The 15,660-nt window shown below is 37.4% G+C and overlaps 1 protein-coding gene across 1 annotated transcript in view; it reads left to right on the top strand.

The window, feature by feature from the left end:
* PRMT8 (protein arginine methyltransferase 8) overlaps positions 1–15,660 on the top strand; it is a 403,578-nt gene that overhangs the window by 71,345 nt on the left and 316,573 nt on the right. The window contains exon 2 of the mRNA XM_053718748.1: positions 4,329–4,484. Within this exon, the coding sequence (XP_053574723.1) occupies positions 4,329–4,484 (156 nt within the window). The remainder of the gene's footprint in view (positions 1–4,328; positions 4,485–15,660) is intronic.

Here is a 15,660-nt window from a genome sequence, read left to right as displayed (position 1 = left end):
GTTCATTGTTTTGGATATTCATTTCATGAAAACAAAGCAAATATCCGTGTTTCATTAACGAATTTGGATTTGTAACAAAACAAATGCACTTGCCTAATAGATATATATTTTACATAAAATATACAAATATATATAGAAATATAGATTTAAAAAAAATATTTTCTTCTAATTGAGAACATAGGAATGTGAAGTATTCCTAAAACACCTTCGGCTTTACGGCAATTGTTCTATCACAGTGTCAATTAAGAGTGAGAGAGATAACTGAAGATGCTTTCTTTAGTGCACCCCATAGAAATATATTGGTAGAAGGATTTAGCTCGGTCGCAATATCCTAAGCCCTGAATTTAGTGCAACTAAGTCTTTTGCTCGCAATTTCGGACGCATTTTACTTTCAGGGTGTAATACCTACACTAATACGGCTGTGGTCATTTTTTAACTTTAGTGCAGTTACAGTATACAACAGAAGTGAGTACACCACAGTGCAATACTACTTAAATGTCAAATTATTCAAAATTGTATAACCTAACAGTAACTGCATTATGTCTTACAGTTTTACAGTAGGGTATTTGCTCTTATGTAAAATTAAAAACTAACAGTTTAGATTTACTATATTAATAATACCGGCCCCAAAGCAGGAAATCAATGCAACAAAAGTCAGTGCACCTTTCATTACCGAGATTCAAATCTTTTATTTTTTTCAATACTTTGCATGCCCACCTTTATTTTTGATGACAGACTCAATCCTCCTTGGCATGGAGGAAACCAGTGTCTTACAAATTTCTGGAGAGATGTTCTGCCCTTCTTCAGAGATAATTGTTTTCAGCTGCTCTTTGCTGAAGGGGTTGTGTTGCTCTACCATTCTCTTTAAAATACCCCAAAGGTGTTCTACTGGATTCAAGTCAGGTGACATATTTGGCCAGGTCACAGTTCTCACTTGTTTCTCCTTTAGAAACATCTTTGTGATTTTCGCAGTTTGCGTTGGATCATTATCATGCTGGAATATTCGTCCTCTGCCAAACGTCTGGAGATTGGGAGTCATCTTGTCAGACAGTATATTGGTATATTGCAGGCATTCATGGTGCCATCTATAAATGTCATCTCCCCAACACCTTTTGCAGTCATGCAGCCCCATATCGTCACACTCCCACCTCCATGATTCACTGTTGGGACTATGCATTCACTGTAATAATCCTGACCAGGTTCACACCAACATGCTGCACCCCATCTGAGCCAAAAAATGTATCTTGGTCTTAGCTATCTTACCAAATAATGTGCTCCCAGTAGTCATCAGGCTTTTCATGTTGTTTAGTAAAGTTTAATCTTGCAGTTTTGTGCCGAAGAGCAAGCAAGGGTTTTTTCCTTGGATGCTGTCCATAGAAGTTGACATTATGCAATGTCCTTAGCACTGTCTGAGCTGTCACAGAAACTCCAATTTCTATCGACAATCTCTGAGCCAAATCTGAAGCACTTGCCTTGATGCAAATCTGAAGCACTTGCCTGTTGCCTGTTTTTCAGAGCTAGATTGTGCAAGTAGCGCACTGTCTGTGGCATCATTTTAGGAGGACAGCAACTGCGGCTCTGATTTTTGGCACTGTGTATCGATCTATACCTCCTGGTAACTGCTGCAACTGCATTTTGACTGATTTTTGTTGGTCACCAATCTTCCTACAGGGAGTGCAGAATTATTAGGCAAATTAGTATTTTGACCACATCATCCTCTTTATGCATGTTGTCTTACTCCAAGCTGTATAGGCTTGAAAGCCTACTACCAATTAAGCATATTAGGTGATGTGCATCTCTGTAATGAGAAGGGGTGTGGTCTAATGACATCAACACCCTATATCAGGTGTGCATAATTATTAGGCAACTTCCTTTCCTTTGGAAAAATGGGTCAAAAGAAGGACTTGACAGGCTCAGAAAAGTCAAAAATAGTGAGATATCTTGCAGAGGGATGCAGCACTCTTAAAATTGCAAAGCTTCTGAAGCGTGATCATCGAACAATCAAGCGTTTCATTCAAAATAGTCAACAGGGTCGCAAGAAGCGTGTGGAAAAACCAAGGCGCAAAATAACTGCCCATGAACTGAGAAAAGTCAAGCGTGCAGCTGCCAAGATGCCACTTGCCACCAGTTTGGCCATATTTCAGAGCTGCAACATCACTTGAGTGCCCAAAAGCACAAGGTGTGCAATACTCAGAGACATGGCCAAGGTAAGAAAGGCTGAAAGACGACCACCACTGAACAAGACACACAAGCTGAAACGTCAAGACTGGGCCAAGAAATATCTCAAGACTGATTTTTCTAAGGTTTTATGGACTGATGAAATGAGAGTGAGTCTTGATGGGCCAGATGGATGGGCCCGTGGCTGGATTGGTAAAGGGCAGAGAGCTCCAGTCCGACTCAGACGCCAGCAAGGTGGAGGTGGAGTACTGGTTTGGGCTGGTATCATCAAAGATGAGCTTGTGGGGCCTTTTCGGGTTGAGGATGGAGTCAAGCTCAACTCCCAATCCTACTGCCAGTTTCTGGAAGACACCTTCTTCAAGCAGTGGTACAGGAAGAAGTCTGCATCCTTCAAGAAAAACATGATTTTCATGCAGGACAATGCTCCATCACACGCGTCCAAGTACTCCACAGCGTGGCTGGCAAGAAAGGGTATAAAAGAAGAAAATCTAATGACATGGCCTCCTTGTTCACCTGATCTGAACCCCATTGAGAACCTGTGGTCCATCATCAAATGTGAGATTTACAAGGAAGGAAAACAGTACACCTCTCTGAACAGTGTCTGGGAGGCTGTGGTTGCTGCTGCACGCTATGTTGATGGTGAACAGATCAAAACACTGACAGAATCCATGGATGGCAGGCTTTTGAGTGTCCTTGCAAAGAAAGGTGGCTATATTGGTCACTGATTTGTTTTTGTTTTGTTTTTGAATGTCAGAAATGTATATTTGTCAATGTTGAGATGTTATATTGGTTTCACTGGTAAAAATAAATAATTGAAATGGGTATATATTTGTTTTTTGTTAAGTTGCCTAATAATTATGCACAGTAATAGTCACCTTCACACACAGATATCCCCCTAAAATAGCTATAACTAAAAACAAACTAAAAACTACTTCCAAAACTATTCAGCTTTGATATTAATGAGTTTTTTGGGTTCATTGAGAACATGGTTGTTGTTCAATAATAAAATTAATCCTCAAAAATACAACTTGCCTAATAATTCTGCACTCCCTGTATATCCTTTTCCATCTTTGTTAAGTCTCACAATCAGATTTTTTAATTCCTCTGGCAATTATTTTCCATGTGGAGACATGATGCAAACTTGCAGAAAGACACAGCCCATTGGTCATGCAATGAGGCTAATTGGAAATCATAGGTGTACTCAATTTTGTTTCACTGATCTAACTTGCGTGTCAGTGACCTCAGGTGTATTCACGTTTGTTGCATTAAGTTTCTACTTTGGGGCCTGTATTTTCAATATAATCTTTCTAAAGTATTTGTTTTTGATTGTTTATAATAGGAAATACTCTACTTATCAACTTAGAAATAATACAATTATTAAGAGGTGATACAATTTTGAATAATTTGATATTTAAGTGATATTGCCCAGGGGTGCACTCACTTCTGTTGTATACTGTAGCTCTCAGACACAGAAAAGAAATTACTGTGCCACTTGTAATCTGGGCCTAAATGGGTAAGAGTGTTTGATATTGCCACAATCATAGATTTTTAGCTAAAGTCATGAAGATAAAGAAACACACGAATCTGACACTTAAAGTAAACTCTGTTACACTAGTTTTGTGCATGTCCTAAAACTTTAAACGGTATATATTTCCACAAGGAGTTTGGTAACATTTCAACTCTTTGTCTCCAAGCATTTCCTATATATACTCTAATGTCATCCTGCTAGTCAAATGTCAATTGTCAACAGGAAAATGTCAACTTTTTAAATAGTGGCTTCAAAATGTCACCTTTTTAATGCTGAAACCTTTCTGGTAACAGTACTCACAAGCTAAAAGTCATATCATAACACCAAGGCGTAAAGCAGCCTCACTCTGGAGCTTGACACTTAAACTAGGAAGTGGCATTATGAGATTAAAGCACCTGCAAAATGTAAATTATCTCTCCAAACCTAAGTGTGTGGCTCCGAAGCAAGGCCTAAAATTGAAACCCAAAGCTTGACAGAATTTCCATAGTGCATTTTTGGCAATTAAGTTGGTCGCAGTGTTTAATATATCTTCCTTTTGACTTTTGAATTTGAATCCAAACTTCTTAACCATTTTTGATAATTTGGTAACAATATGTTTTATGATGTGTTTTTATCGTTTTAGGAAATGTTGAAGGATGAAGTTCGTACATTGACATACAGAAACTCCATGTACCACAATAAACATGTGTTTAAGGATAAAGTTGTACTGGATATTGGCAGTGGCACTGGAATACTATCCATGTTTGCAGCCAAAGCTGGTGCACGGAAAGTATATGGGGTAAAAATATTTTCTCAATTTATTTTTTTAATGGCAAAATAGAACTAGTAACACCTTGGTATCCTTTCTTACTTGTTTAACATTGTCATGATAAGGCATATATATATATATATATATATATATATATATATATATATATATATGTGTGTGTGTGTGTGCCTCTTGTTTGTATACTAACAGATTGTGTACTAATAAAGCACAACTCCAAAACCACTATTTCAGTTCTTTAATGCAGGGGTCGCCAACCTTGCGGACCTCAGGGACCACTAAACTCACAATTTTGAATCCCTTGGACCTCTAACATGAATTTTTTTATAAAGGTACAAACCTCTATAATGTGTATATATATATATATATATATATATATATATATATATATATATATATATATATATATATATATATATATATATATATATATATATATACACACACACACACATACTGTACATAACTAGTAAACCATAGCTAAGTTTACATTATGTATATATTTACACATTTTTAAGAATTATTTTTTGGAATTAACTAACTGAATGACAGAAGTGAGAGAATACTTCCAAATGACAGATGAAGGGTGAGTGCCAACTTTTGAGCTGGAAACAGAGAGGAAGAAAGTGGTAAAAAAATAATTATGTTTAATAGGACCACAAGACTTCCAAGTTATCTCCCCAGTTAGGAATTATTCAAAACTACTTATGATCATGGACAGAGATTGGAGTCATAAATTAAGTTTATATAAGAAAGCTCTCAATAAGGATGTGAGCTAACCACGACTGATGTTACTGGCAATTACTGTAATACTGGTGGGATATGGCTGATATGCTGGATGGCAATTACTGGAATTCAGGAGGAATGGCTTTGTGAGCGGGAAAATAATTAGAATGAAAAATAATTAATATTTAATAAATAAAAAAAGAAGATGGAGGGGAGGAAGACAAGCAGTGATGTAAGTCCATCTGAAGGGATTATTAAAACTACTACAAAGAGACAGGTAAAGGGAAGAAAATAAATGAAATATAAGAGAGATTTTTTTTTTAAAGATTTTCGTTTTATATATTCTTTAATTGCAAACCAAGACTATACCAACCTCTGCTGGCTTTAGAATGCAATAATCTTCCTCTGAGCAGCGTGCCGGAGGAGTTAAAAATACAATCTAGCTATGCAAGTTGTGTAGTACTATGCAACGTGCATAGGGAGATTGTAATTTAACTCCTCCGTCGGTTTTCACTGATGTCCTGCCAGGCACTGTAGGGAGTTGTGGCGCTACGGGGGTGATATGATCAGAGGAGATTAATTGACAAGGACTACCAACATCTTCTTGTAGACCACCAGTGGTCCACGGACCACTGATTGGAGACTGCTGGTTTAATGAATGACAAAGAACGTAATGAACAAATGTGCAATAAACTAATGCTGGAAAAAGAATGAAATTAATATATCACATACATAATTGCAAGGCATCTTGGTCTTTGCTGCTATTATATGACATCTGTTTGCATCATTATGTTTGAAAAAGTGTCTCTTTTTCTATTAAGAGTAAGGTCTGACGCTATACTTTTGTGCTTACATTTATTGGACTTGTGAAATTGACGTCATTCTTAATATTATGATTAATGTGTTTGCTTTTGAATATATATTGTTGTGGGATTGATTCAAGATTCAGCCAATTATAGTGAGATATCTTTTTTTTTTCTTTAGAAGCTCTGTATCATTTTTTATGCAGACTTGTAGAGTGTTCACCATAAGCTTGACGCTTATCTATTGCAAGATAGATTGTGAAAAATGATTCACAAAAGAAGCTGTTACGGTTACCCTTAGTCTCGCTGAGAGATGGACCGCTTAGTAGCCTGGATTCCTATTGCTGAAGAGGGGAGAAACTGCTTTCCATAGTATTCTATATGAGTCTCGCAAATGTAGAATAATCCCCCTTAGCTGTAGTACAGCTAGGATACCCTTCTGCCCACAAAAACGAGTCAACGCTGCGATTGAGGGACAACCAAGAACTGAGGACTGGGATGCCCAGCCTGCTTTTTATTTAGGTTACATGCACACAGGGCACTCCCAGGGGGGGAAGCATAAAATCCCCCATCACACATTTAGACAAAGCCCTTGGACAGGCCACCGCAGATAACAAGTACACACAAGAAAACAATTGAGTCCTTCTTATCACCTAGCAGTGAATGCTTATCACAAACTTAATTACAGTACACAATATGCTAGGAAACCTGCCTCAGAAAATAGTTTTCTCAAAACTGAACAGAGTTAACCCTTTATGAAATGATACTTGTTACAGTTTTCTTGGAGCCCTTCTTAGGCGCTGGCTTGGCTGGTTCAGGCATTGCTGCTGGGAAATAAGTTTCTTCACAACAAAATAACTAATGCTTCTGTAACAGAAGCCAATTTGAGATTGAAAATTTCTGCTTGTATGTAGTAACACAAACAGGAAACCGCTGACTGCTGCACATTATCCCTAGAGATTGAAAACAATGATTACTGTCCTAATGGTCTCCCGAAGATATAGGTGGTCAAATATGAAATATGTTTTTCTGTTATTAAAATTATAGGATTGTGAATAGTATTAACTAGAAATGTCATGCAAATGAAAATAAACTGATCTTATTTATTTGTTTATTTATTATATATCTATATATTTTAACAAATCCCATTTTATAGGAACTTTAAAGGGACACTTAACTCAAAATTAAACGTTCATGATTCAGAAAGAACATGCAATTTTAAACAACTTTCTAATTTACTTCCATTAACAACATGTGACCAGTCTTTTTATATTTACCCTTTAAGAGTCACCAGCTCCTACTGAGCATGCACAAAAATTTACAGAATATACGTATATACATTTGTGATTGGCTAATGGTTGTCACATGGTGCAGTGGGAGTGGAAATAGACATAACTTTAAAATTTGCCAGAACAAAGTCTAGTACTAATTTGGAGTTCAGACTAAGTGTTATTGCATTGTCTTGTTAGCATGCATTTGTTGATTATGCAAATCTTCTGTATTTACTGTTCCTTTAAAATCCATTACAGATACAATAAAGTTCAATCCTATTGGCTGATCCAATCAGCCAATAGAATGCAAGCTCAATCATATTGGCTGATTGGAACAGCCCATAGGATTGAACATCAGCCAATCTGAATTGAAGGGACGCCATCTTGGATGATGTCACTTAAAGAACCGTCATTGTTCAAGAAGATGTCGGATGAACAGAATACTCCGCGTCGGATGTCTAGAAGATGGAGCCGCTCCGCGCCGGATGGATGAAGATAGAATATGCCGTCTGGATGAAGACATCTGCCCATCTGGAGGACTACTCTCTGCCTGCTTCATTGAGGACATTGGCCCGGTTGGGTGAAAACTTCTCCCGGTAAGGTGATCTTCAAGGGGTTAGTGTTAGGTTTTTTAACCCCTTGAGTGCTAATGACGGCTCTGAGCCGTCACAGAGTTTCCCACTCTGGTGTTAATGACGGCTCAGAGCCGTCACTAGCACTCTCCCAACTTGAGGGAGATCTGGGGGCTCCCACCCGCTCCTACCCCGGCGATCAGTGCTGCATTTTGCGTGGTGTCGTCACGCTCAATAACGTGATGACATCACTGCACAACTTTATTTAACATTAACAATGTTAAATATAGGAGCAGGGGGCATGCTGCTTAGAACCCTGTATCTCAGGCATCTAAGCAGCTACAGACCACCAAGACCCACCGTTGGAAAGGTAATCGCCTAACCTTTCCAACAGTGTAAGTCTTGGGGATCTGAAATAAATAAAAAAAAGTAAAAGAAAATATTTTTAAAAATATTAAGTAAAAAACCCTTTAAAAAATTCTTAGCACCCAGGTGGGAAAGTGCTTACCACTCAAAGGGTTATTGGGTGGGTTTTAGAGTAGGGTTGGTTGTGTGGGTGGTGGGTTTTAATGTTGGGGGGGATTTGTACTTTTCTTTAATGTAATTAGCAAGAGTCCATGAGCTAGTGACGTATGGGATATACATTCCTACCAGGAGGGGCAAAGTTTCCCAAACCTCAAAATGCCTATAAATACACCCCTCACCACACCCACAATTCAGTTTTACAAACTTTGCCTCCCGTGGAGGTGGTGAAGTAAGTTTGTGCTAGATTCTACGTTGATATGCGCTTCGCAGCAGGCTGGAGCCCGGTTTTCCTCTCAGAGTGCAGTGAATGTCAGAGGGATGTGAAGAGTATTGCCTATTTGAATTCAATGGTCTCCTTCTACGGGATCTATTTCATAGGTTCTCTGATATCGGTCGTAGAGATTCATCTCTTACCTCCCTTTTCAGATCGACTATATACTTTTATATACCATTACCTCTACTGATTCTCGTTTCAGTACTGGTTTGGCTATCTACTTTATGTAGATGAGTGTCCTGGGGTAAGTAAGTCTTATTTTTTGTGACACTCTAAGCTATGGTTGGGCACTTTATATATAAAGTTCTAAATATATGTCTTTAAACTTATATTTGCCATGATTCAGGATGATCAATATTCCTTATTTCAGACAGTCAGTTTCATTATTTGGGATAATGCATATGAATAATCAATTTTTTTCTTACCTTAAAAATTGTTTCAAATTGACTTTTTTCCCTGTGGGCTGTTAGGCTCGCGGGGGCTGAAAATGCTTCCATTTATTGCGTCATTCTTGGCGCAAATTTTTTTTTATCATTTCCGGCGTCATACTTGACGCCGGAAGTTGTTCGTGATAGCGTCATTTTTTGACGTTTTGCGGCAAAAATGTTGGCGTCGCCGGATGTGGCGTCATTCTTTGCGGCAAAAAATTTCAGGCGCCAATAATGTGGGCGTCTTTTTTGGCGCTAAAAAATGTGGGCGTCATTCTTGTCTCCACCTTTTTTTCACATTATTTCAGTCTCATTTTTAATTGCTTCTGGTTGATAGAGGCTTGTTCATTGGCATTTTTTTCCCATTCCTGAAACTGTCATTTAAGGAATTTGATCAATTTTGCTTTATATGTTGTTTTTCTTTTACATATTGCAAGATGTCTCAAATTGACCCTGGATCAGAATCTACTTCTGGAAAGACGCTGCCTGATGCTGGTTCTACCAAAGTTAAGTGCATTTGTTGTAAACTTGCAGTAACTGTTCCTCCGGCTGTAGTTTGTGATGAATGTCATGATAAACTTGCTAATGCAGATAGTATTTCCATTAGTAATATACCATTACCTGTTGCTGTTCCCTCAACATCTAATACTCAGGATGTTCCTGTTAATATAAAAGAATTTGTTTCTAAATCTATTAGGAAGGCTATGTCTGTTATTCCTCCTTCCAGTAAACGTAAAGGGTCTTTTAAAACTTCTCATTTTTCAGATGAATTTTTAAATGACCGTCATCATTCTGATTTGTCTGTTTCTGATGAGGATTTTTCTGGTTCAGAGGATTCTGTCTCAGATATTGACACTGATAAATCTTCATATTTATCAGTTTTAATCGCATTAGAGATGGAGGAATCTAGTCCTCTTGATACTAAATCTACTAAGCATTTAAATTCGGTTTTTAAACCTCCTAAAGTTATTCCAGAAGTTTTTCCTGTCCCTGATGCTATTTCTGAAGTAATTTCTAGGGAATGGAATAATATGGGTACTTCATTTACTCTTTCTCAAAGGTTTAAGAAATTGTATCCTGTGCCATCTGACAGATTAGAGTTTTGGGACAAAATCCCTAAAGTTGATGGGGCTATCTCTACTCTTGCTAAACGTACTACTATTCCTACGGCAGATAGTACTTCCTTTAAGGATCCTTTAGATAGGAAGATTGAATCCTTTCTAAGGAAAGCTTATTTATGTTCAGGTAATCTTCTTAGGCCTGCTATTTCTTTGGCTGATGTTGCTGCCGCTTCCACTTTTTGGTTGGAGGCTTTAGCACAACAAGTATCAGACCATAATACTCATAGCATTGTTAAACTTCTTCAACATGCTAATAACTTTATTTGTGATGCCATCTTTGATATCATTAGAGTTGATGTCAGGTATATGTCTTTAGCTATTTTAGCTAGAAGAGCTTTATGGCTTAAAACTTGGAATGCAGATATGTCTTCTAAGTCAACTTTGCTTTCTCTTTCTTTCCAAGGTAATAAATTATTTGGTTCCCAGTTGGATTCTATTATTTCAACTGTTACTGGGGGGAAAGGAACTTTTTTGCCTCAGGACAAAAAATCTAAAGGTAAATATAGGGCTGCTAATCGTTTTCGTTCCTTTCGTTAGAATAAGGAACAGAAGCCTGACCCTTCCCCTAAAGGAACGGTTTCTGTTTGGAAACCTTCTCCAATCTGGAATAAATCCAAGCCTTTTAGAAAGTAAAAACCAGCTCCCAAGTCCACATGAAGGTGCGGCCCTCATTCCAGCACAGCTGGTAGGGGGCAGGTTATGATTTTTCTAAGACATTTGGATCAATTCGATTCACAGTCTTTGGATTCAGAACATTGTTTCACAAGGGTACAGAATAGGTTTCAAGGTAAGGTCACCTGCAAAGAGATTTTTTCTCTCTCGCATTCCAATAAACTCAGTGAAGGCTCAGGCATTTCTGAAATGTGTTTCAGATCTAGAGTTGGCTGGAGTAATTGTGCCAGTTCCAGTTCTGGAACAGGGTCTGGGGTTTTACTCAAATCTATTCATTGTACCAAAGAAGGAGAATTCCTTCAGACCAGTTCTGGATGTAAAGATATTGAATCGTTATGTAAGGATACCAACATTCAAAATGGTAACTATAAGGACTATTCTGCCTTTTGTTCAGCAAGGGCATTATATGTCCACAATAGATTTACAGGATGCATATCTTCATATTCCGATTCATCCAGATCACTTTCAGTTTCTGAGATTCTCTTTTCTGGACAAGCATTACCAGTTTGTGGCCCTTCCGTTTGGCCTAGCAACAGCTCCAAGGATCTTTTCAAAGGTTCTCGGTGCCCTTCTCTCTGTAATCAGAGAACAGGGTATTGCGGTATTTCCTTATTTGGATGATATCTTGGTACTTGCTCAGTCCTCACATTCTGCAGAATCTCATACGAATCAACTTGTGTCGTTTCTTCAAAGACATGGTTGGAGGATCAATTTATCAGAGTTCGTTGGTTGGTAACCTTTTTGGGTTTTCAAATAGATTCAGTGTCCATGACCTTGTCTCTAACAGAAAAGAGACGTCTGAAATTGGTTTCAGCCTGTCAAAACCTTCAGTCTCAATCATTCCCTTCGGTAGCTTTATGCATGGAAATTCTAGGTCTCATGACTGCTGCATCGGACGCGATCCCCTTTGCTCATTTTCACATGCGACCTCTTCAGCTTTGTATGCTGAACCAATGGTGCAGGGATTATACAAAGATATCACAATTAATATCCTTAAATCCCAATGTACGACACTCTCTGACGTGGTGGATAGATCACCATCATTTATTCCAAGGGGCTTCTTTTGTTCGTCCAACCTGGACTGTGATCTCAACAGATGCGAGTCTGTCAGGTTGGGGAGCTGTATGGGGATCTCTGACAGCGCAGGGGGTTTGGGAATCTCAGGAGACGAGATTACCAATCAACATTTTGGAACTCGGTGCGATTTTCAGAGCTCTTCAGTTCTGGCCTCTTCTGAAGAGAGAATCGTTTATTTGTTTTCAGACAGACAATGTCACAACCGTGGCATATGTCAATCATCAGGGTGGGACTCACAGTCCTCAGGCTATGAAAGAAGTATCTCGGATACTTGTATGGGCGGAATCCAGCTCCTGTCTAATCTCTGCGGTTCACATCCCAGGTGTAGACAATTGGGAAGCGGATTATCTCAGTCGCCAGACGTTACATCCGGGCGAATGGTCCCTTCACCCAGAGGTATTTCTTCAGATTGTTCAAATCTGGGGACTTCCAGAAATAGATCTGATGGCCTCTCATCTAAACAAGAAACTTCCCAGGTATCTGTCCAGATCCAGGGATCCTCAGGCGGAGGCAGTGGACGCGTTGTCGCTTCCTTGGAATTATCATCCTGCCTATATCTTTCCGCCTCTAGTTCTTCTTCCAAAAATGATTTCAAAAATTCTAATGGAACGTTCGTTTGTACTGCTGGTGGCTCCAGCATGGCCTCACAGGTTTTGGTATGCGGATCTCCTTCGGATGGCCAGTTGCCAACCTTGGACTCTTCCGTTAAGACCAGACCTTCTATCTCAAGGCCCTTTTTTCCATCAGGATCTCAAATCATTAAATTTGAAGGTATGGAAATTGAACGCTTAATTCTTAGTCATAGAGGTTTCTCTGACTCAGTAATTAATACTATGTTACAGGCTCGTAAATCTGTGTCTAGGAGGATTTATTATCGAGTCTGGAAGACTTACATTTCTTGGTGTTCTTCTCATAAATTCTCCTGGCATTCTTTTAGAATTCCTAGAATTTTACAGTTTCTTCAGGATGGTTTGGATAAAGGTTTGTCTGCAAGTTCCTTGAAAGGACAAATCTCTGCTCTTTCTGTTCTTTTTCACAGAAAGATTGCTAATCTTCCTGATATTCATTGTTTTGTACAGGCTTTGGTTCATATCAAACCTGTCATTAAGTCAATCTCTCCTCCTTGGAGTCTTAATTTGGTTCTGAGGGCTTTACAAGCTCCTCCGTTTGAACCTATGCATTCTCTGGACATTAAATTACTTTCTTGGAAAGTTCTGTTCCTTTTGGCCATCTCTTCTGCTAGAAGAGTTTCTGAGTTATCTGCTCTTTCTTGTGAATCTCCTTTTCTGATTTTTCATCAGGATAAGGCAGTGTTGCCGACTTCATTTAAATTTTTACCTAAGGTTGTGAATTCTAACAACATTAGTAGAAAAATTGTTGTTCCTTCATTGTGTCCTAATCCTAAGAATTCAAAGGAGAGATCTTTACATTCTTTGGATGTAGTAAGAGCTTTGAAATATTATGTTGAAGCTACTAAAGATTTTAGAAAGACTTCTAGTCTATTTGTTATCTTTTCTGGGTCCAGAAAAGGTCAGAAGGCCTCCGCCATTTCTTTGGCGTCTTGATTAAAGTCTTTGATTCATCATGCTTATGTAGAGTCGGGTAAATCCCCGCCTCAAAGAATTACGGCTCATTCTACTAGGTCAGTTTCTACTTCCTGGGCGTTTAGGAATGAAGCTACTGTTGATCAGATTTGCAAAGCAGCAACTTGGTCTTCTTTGCATACTTTTATTCAATTCTACCATTTTGATGTGTTTTTCTTCTTCTGAAGCAGTTTTTGGTAGAAAAGTACTTCAGGCAGCTGTTTCAGTTTGATTCTTCTGCTTATAATTTCAGTTTTTTTCATTATTGAGATTAAAACTTTTGTTTTGGGTTGTGGATTATTATTTTTCAGCGGAATTGGCTGTCTTTATTTTATCCCTCCCTCTCTAGTGACTCTTGCGTGGAAGTTCCACATCTTGGGTATTTATTATCCCATACGTCACTAGCTCATGGACTCTTGCTAATTACATGAAAGAAAACATAATTTATGTAAGAACTTACCTGATAAATTCATTTATTTCATATTAGCAAGAGTCCATGAGGCCCACACTTTTTTGTGGTGGTTATGATTTTTTTGTATAAAGCACAATTATTCCAATTCCTTATTTTGATGCTTTCGCTCCTTTCTTATCACCCCACTTCTTGGCTATTTGTTAAACTGAATTGTGGGTGTGGTGAGGGGTGTATTTATAGGCATTTTGAGGTTTGGGAAACTTTGCCCCTCCTTGTAGGAATGTATATCCCATACGTCACTAGCTCATGGACTCTTGCTAATATGAAAGAAATGAATTTATCAGGTAAGTTCTTACATAAATTATGGGTTTTTTTACAGGTAAAAGAGCTGATTACTTTGGGGCAATGCCTCGCAAAAGGCCCTTTTAAGGGCTATTTGTAATTTAGTGTAGGGTAAAAGTGTAGGGCTTTTTTTATTTTTGGGGGGATTAGATTAGGTGTAATTAGTTTAAAAATCTTTTAATTTGTTTATTATTTTCTGTAATTTAGTGTTTTTGTTTTTTTTGTACTTTAGATTTTATTTAGATTTAATTTTATTTAATTGTATTTAATTTAGGGAATTAATTTAATTATAGTGTAGTGTTAGGTGTAATTGTAACTTAGGTTAGGTTTTATTTTACAGGTCAATTTGTATTTATTTTAACTAGGTAGTTATTAAATAGTTAATAAATATTTAGTGACTATTCTACCTAGTTTAAATCAGTGTTAATTTTGGCAGCAAATTTCTATTTAGTCTTAGTTTTAGTCTTTTGACTAAAATTCCATTTTAGTTTTAGTCGTATTTTAGTCATCTGAATTGTTTTAGTTTTAGTCTAGTTTTAGTCGACTGAATCTCCAGTAGATTTTAGTCGACTAAATCTCCAGTAGATTTTAGTCGACTAAAATCTTAGGGGTGTAGTTAAAGTGTAATGCATTATTTAAGCATTTCTCTATAATTTGCAAACTGATTATATACTCCAGAAGTAAACATAACACCTGTTAATATTTATGGTATTAAGGTTTAAACATGCGATACAGACACAGATTTAGCCGTTGTTATATGTAACATCTTTATTAAACTTAAAATTAAATAAAACCAAGTTTCATAAACAAACACAAGTGTAACTTTAAAATATAAAAAAAAAAAACCCTGTAAACTGTATTGGCTGTATTGAACAAATTACCCATAATAAAAACTTTAACAATTCTCTGTTACTAATTAAAACAAGTGTTAAGTAACTCAACACAACAAAAAGTTTCTGCAGCTAGCACAGGCACAGCATAACTTAAACCCATATTTGTGGGTTATGCTTATTTCTATAGGAAGAATCAATTCATTGTTCACAGATTCGAAAACAATTTGGCAACGATATTAGCACTGCTCTAGAACTTCCAAACTCATTATATACTCCTGGAGTAAAGGTTTATTAACCTGTTTCTATTTATGGCATTAAGGTTTGAACATGCAATACAGATTTAACAGATTTACCTGTTGTGGTATATAACATGTCTTTATTTCTCTTAAAATTTAATAAAATTAGGTTTTGTAAAATTTACAAAAAACAGTAATTGGATATGGATTGATTATAACACCTTGCATAAAATGTTTTTGTCAGCAAATTTTGATTTAGTTTTAGTCATAGTCTTTTGACTAAAATGCAATTTTGATTTAGTTTTAGTCATAG

The sequence above is a fragment of the Bombina bombina genome, chromosome 6 (genome assembly GCF_027579735.1).
Source record: "Bombina bombina isolate aBomBom1 chromosome 6, aBomBom1.pri, whole genome shotgun sequence".
NCBI lineage: Eukaryota > Metazoa > Chordata > Amphibia > Anura > Bombinatoridae > Bombina > Bombina bombina.
Note: the sequence above shows the minus strand (reverse complement) of the source record. Positions and strands in the feature narration are given on the sequence as shown.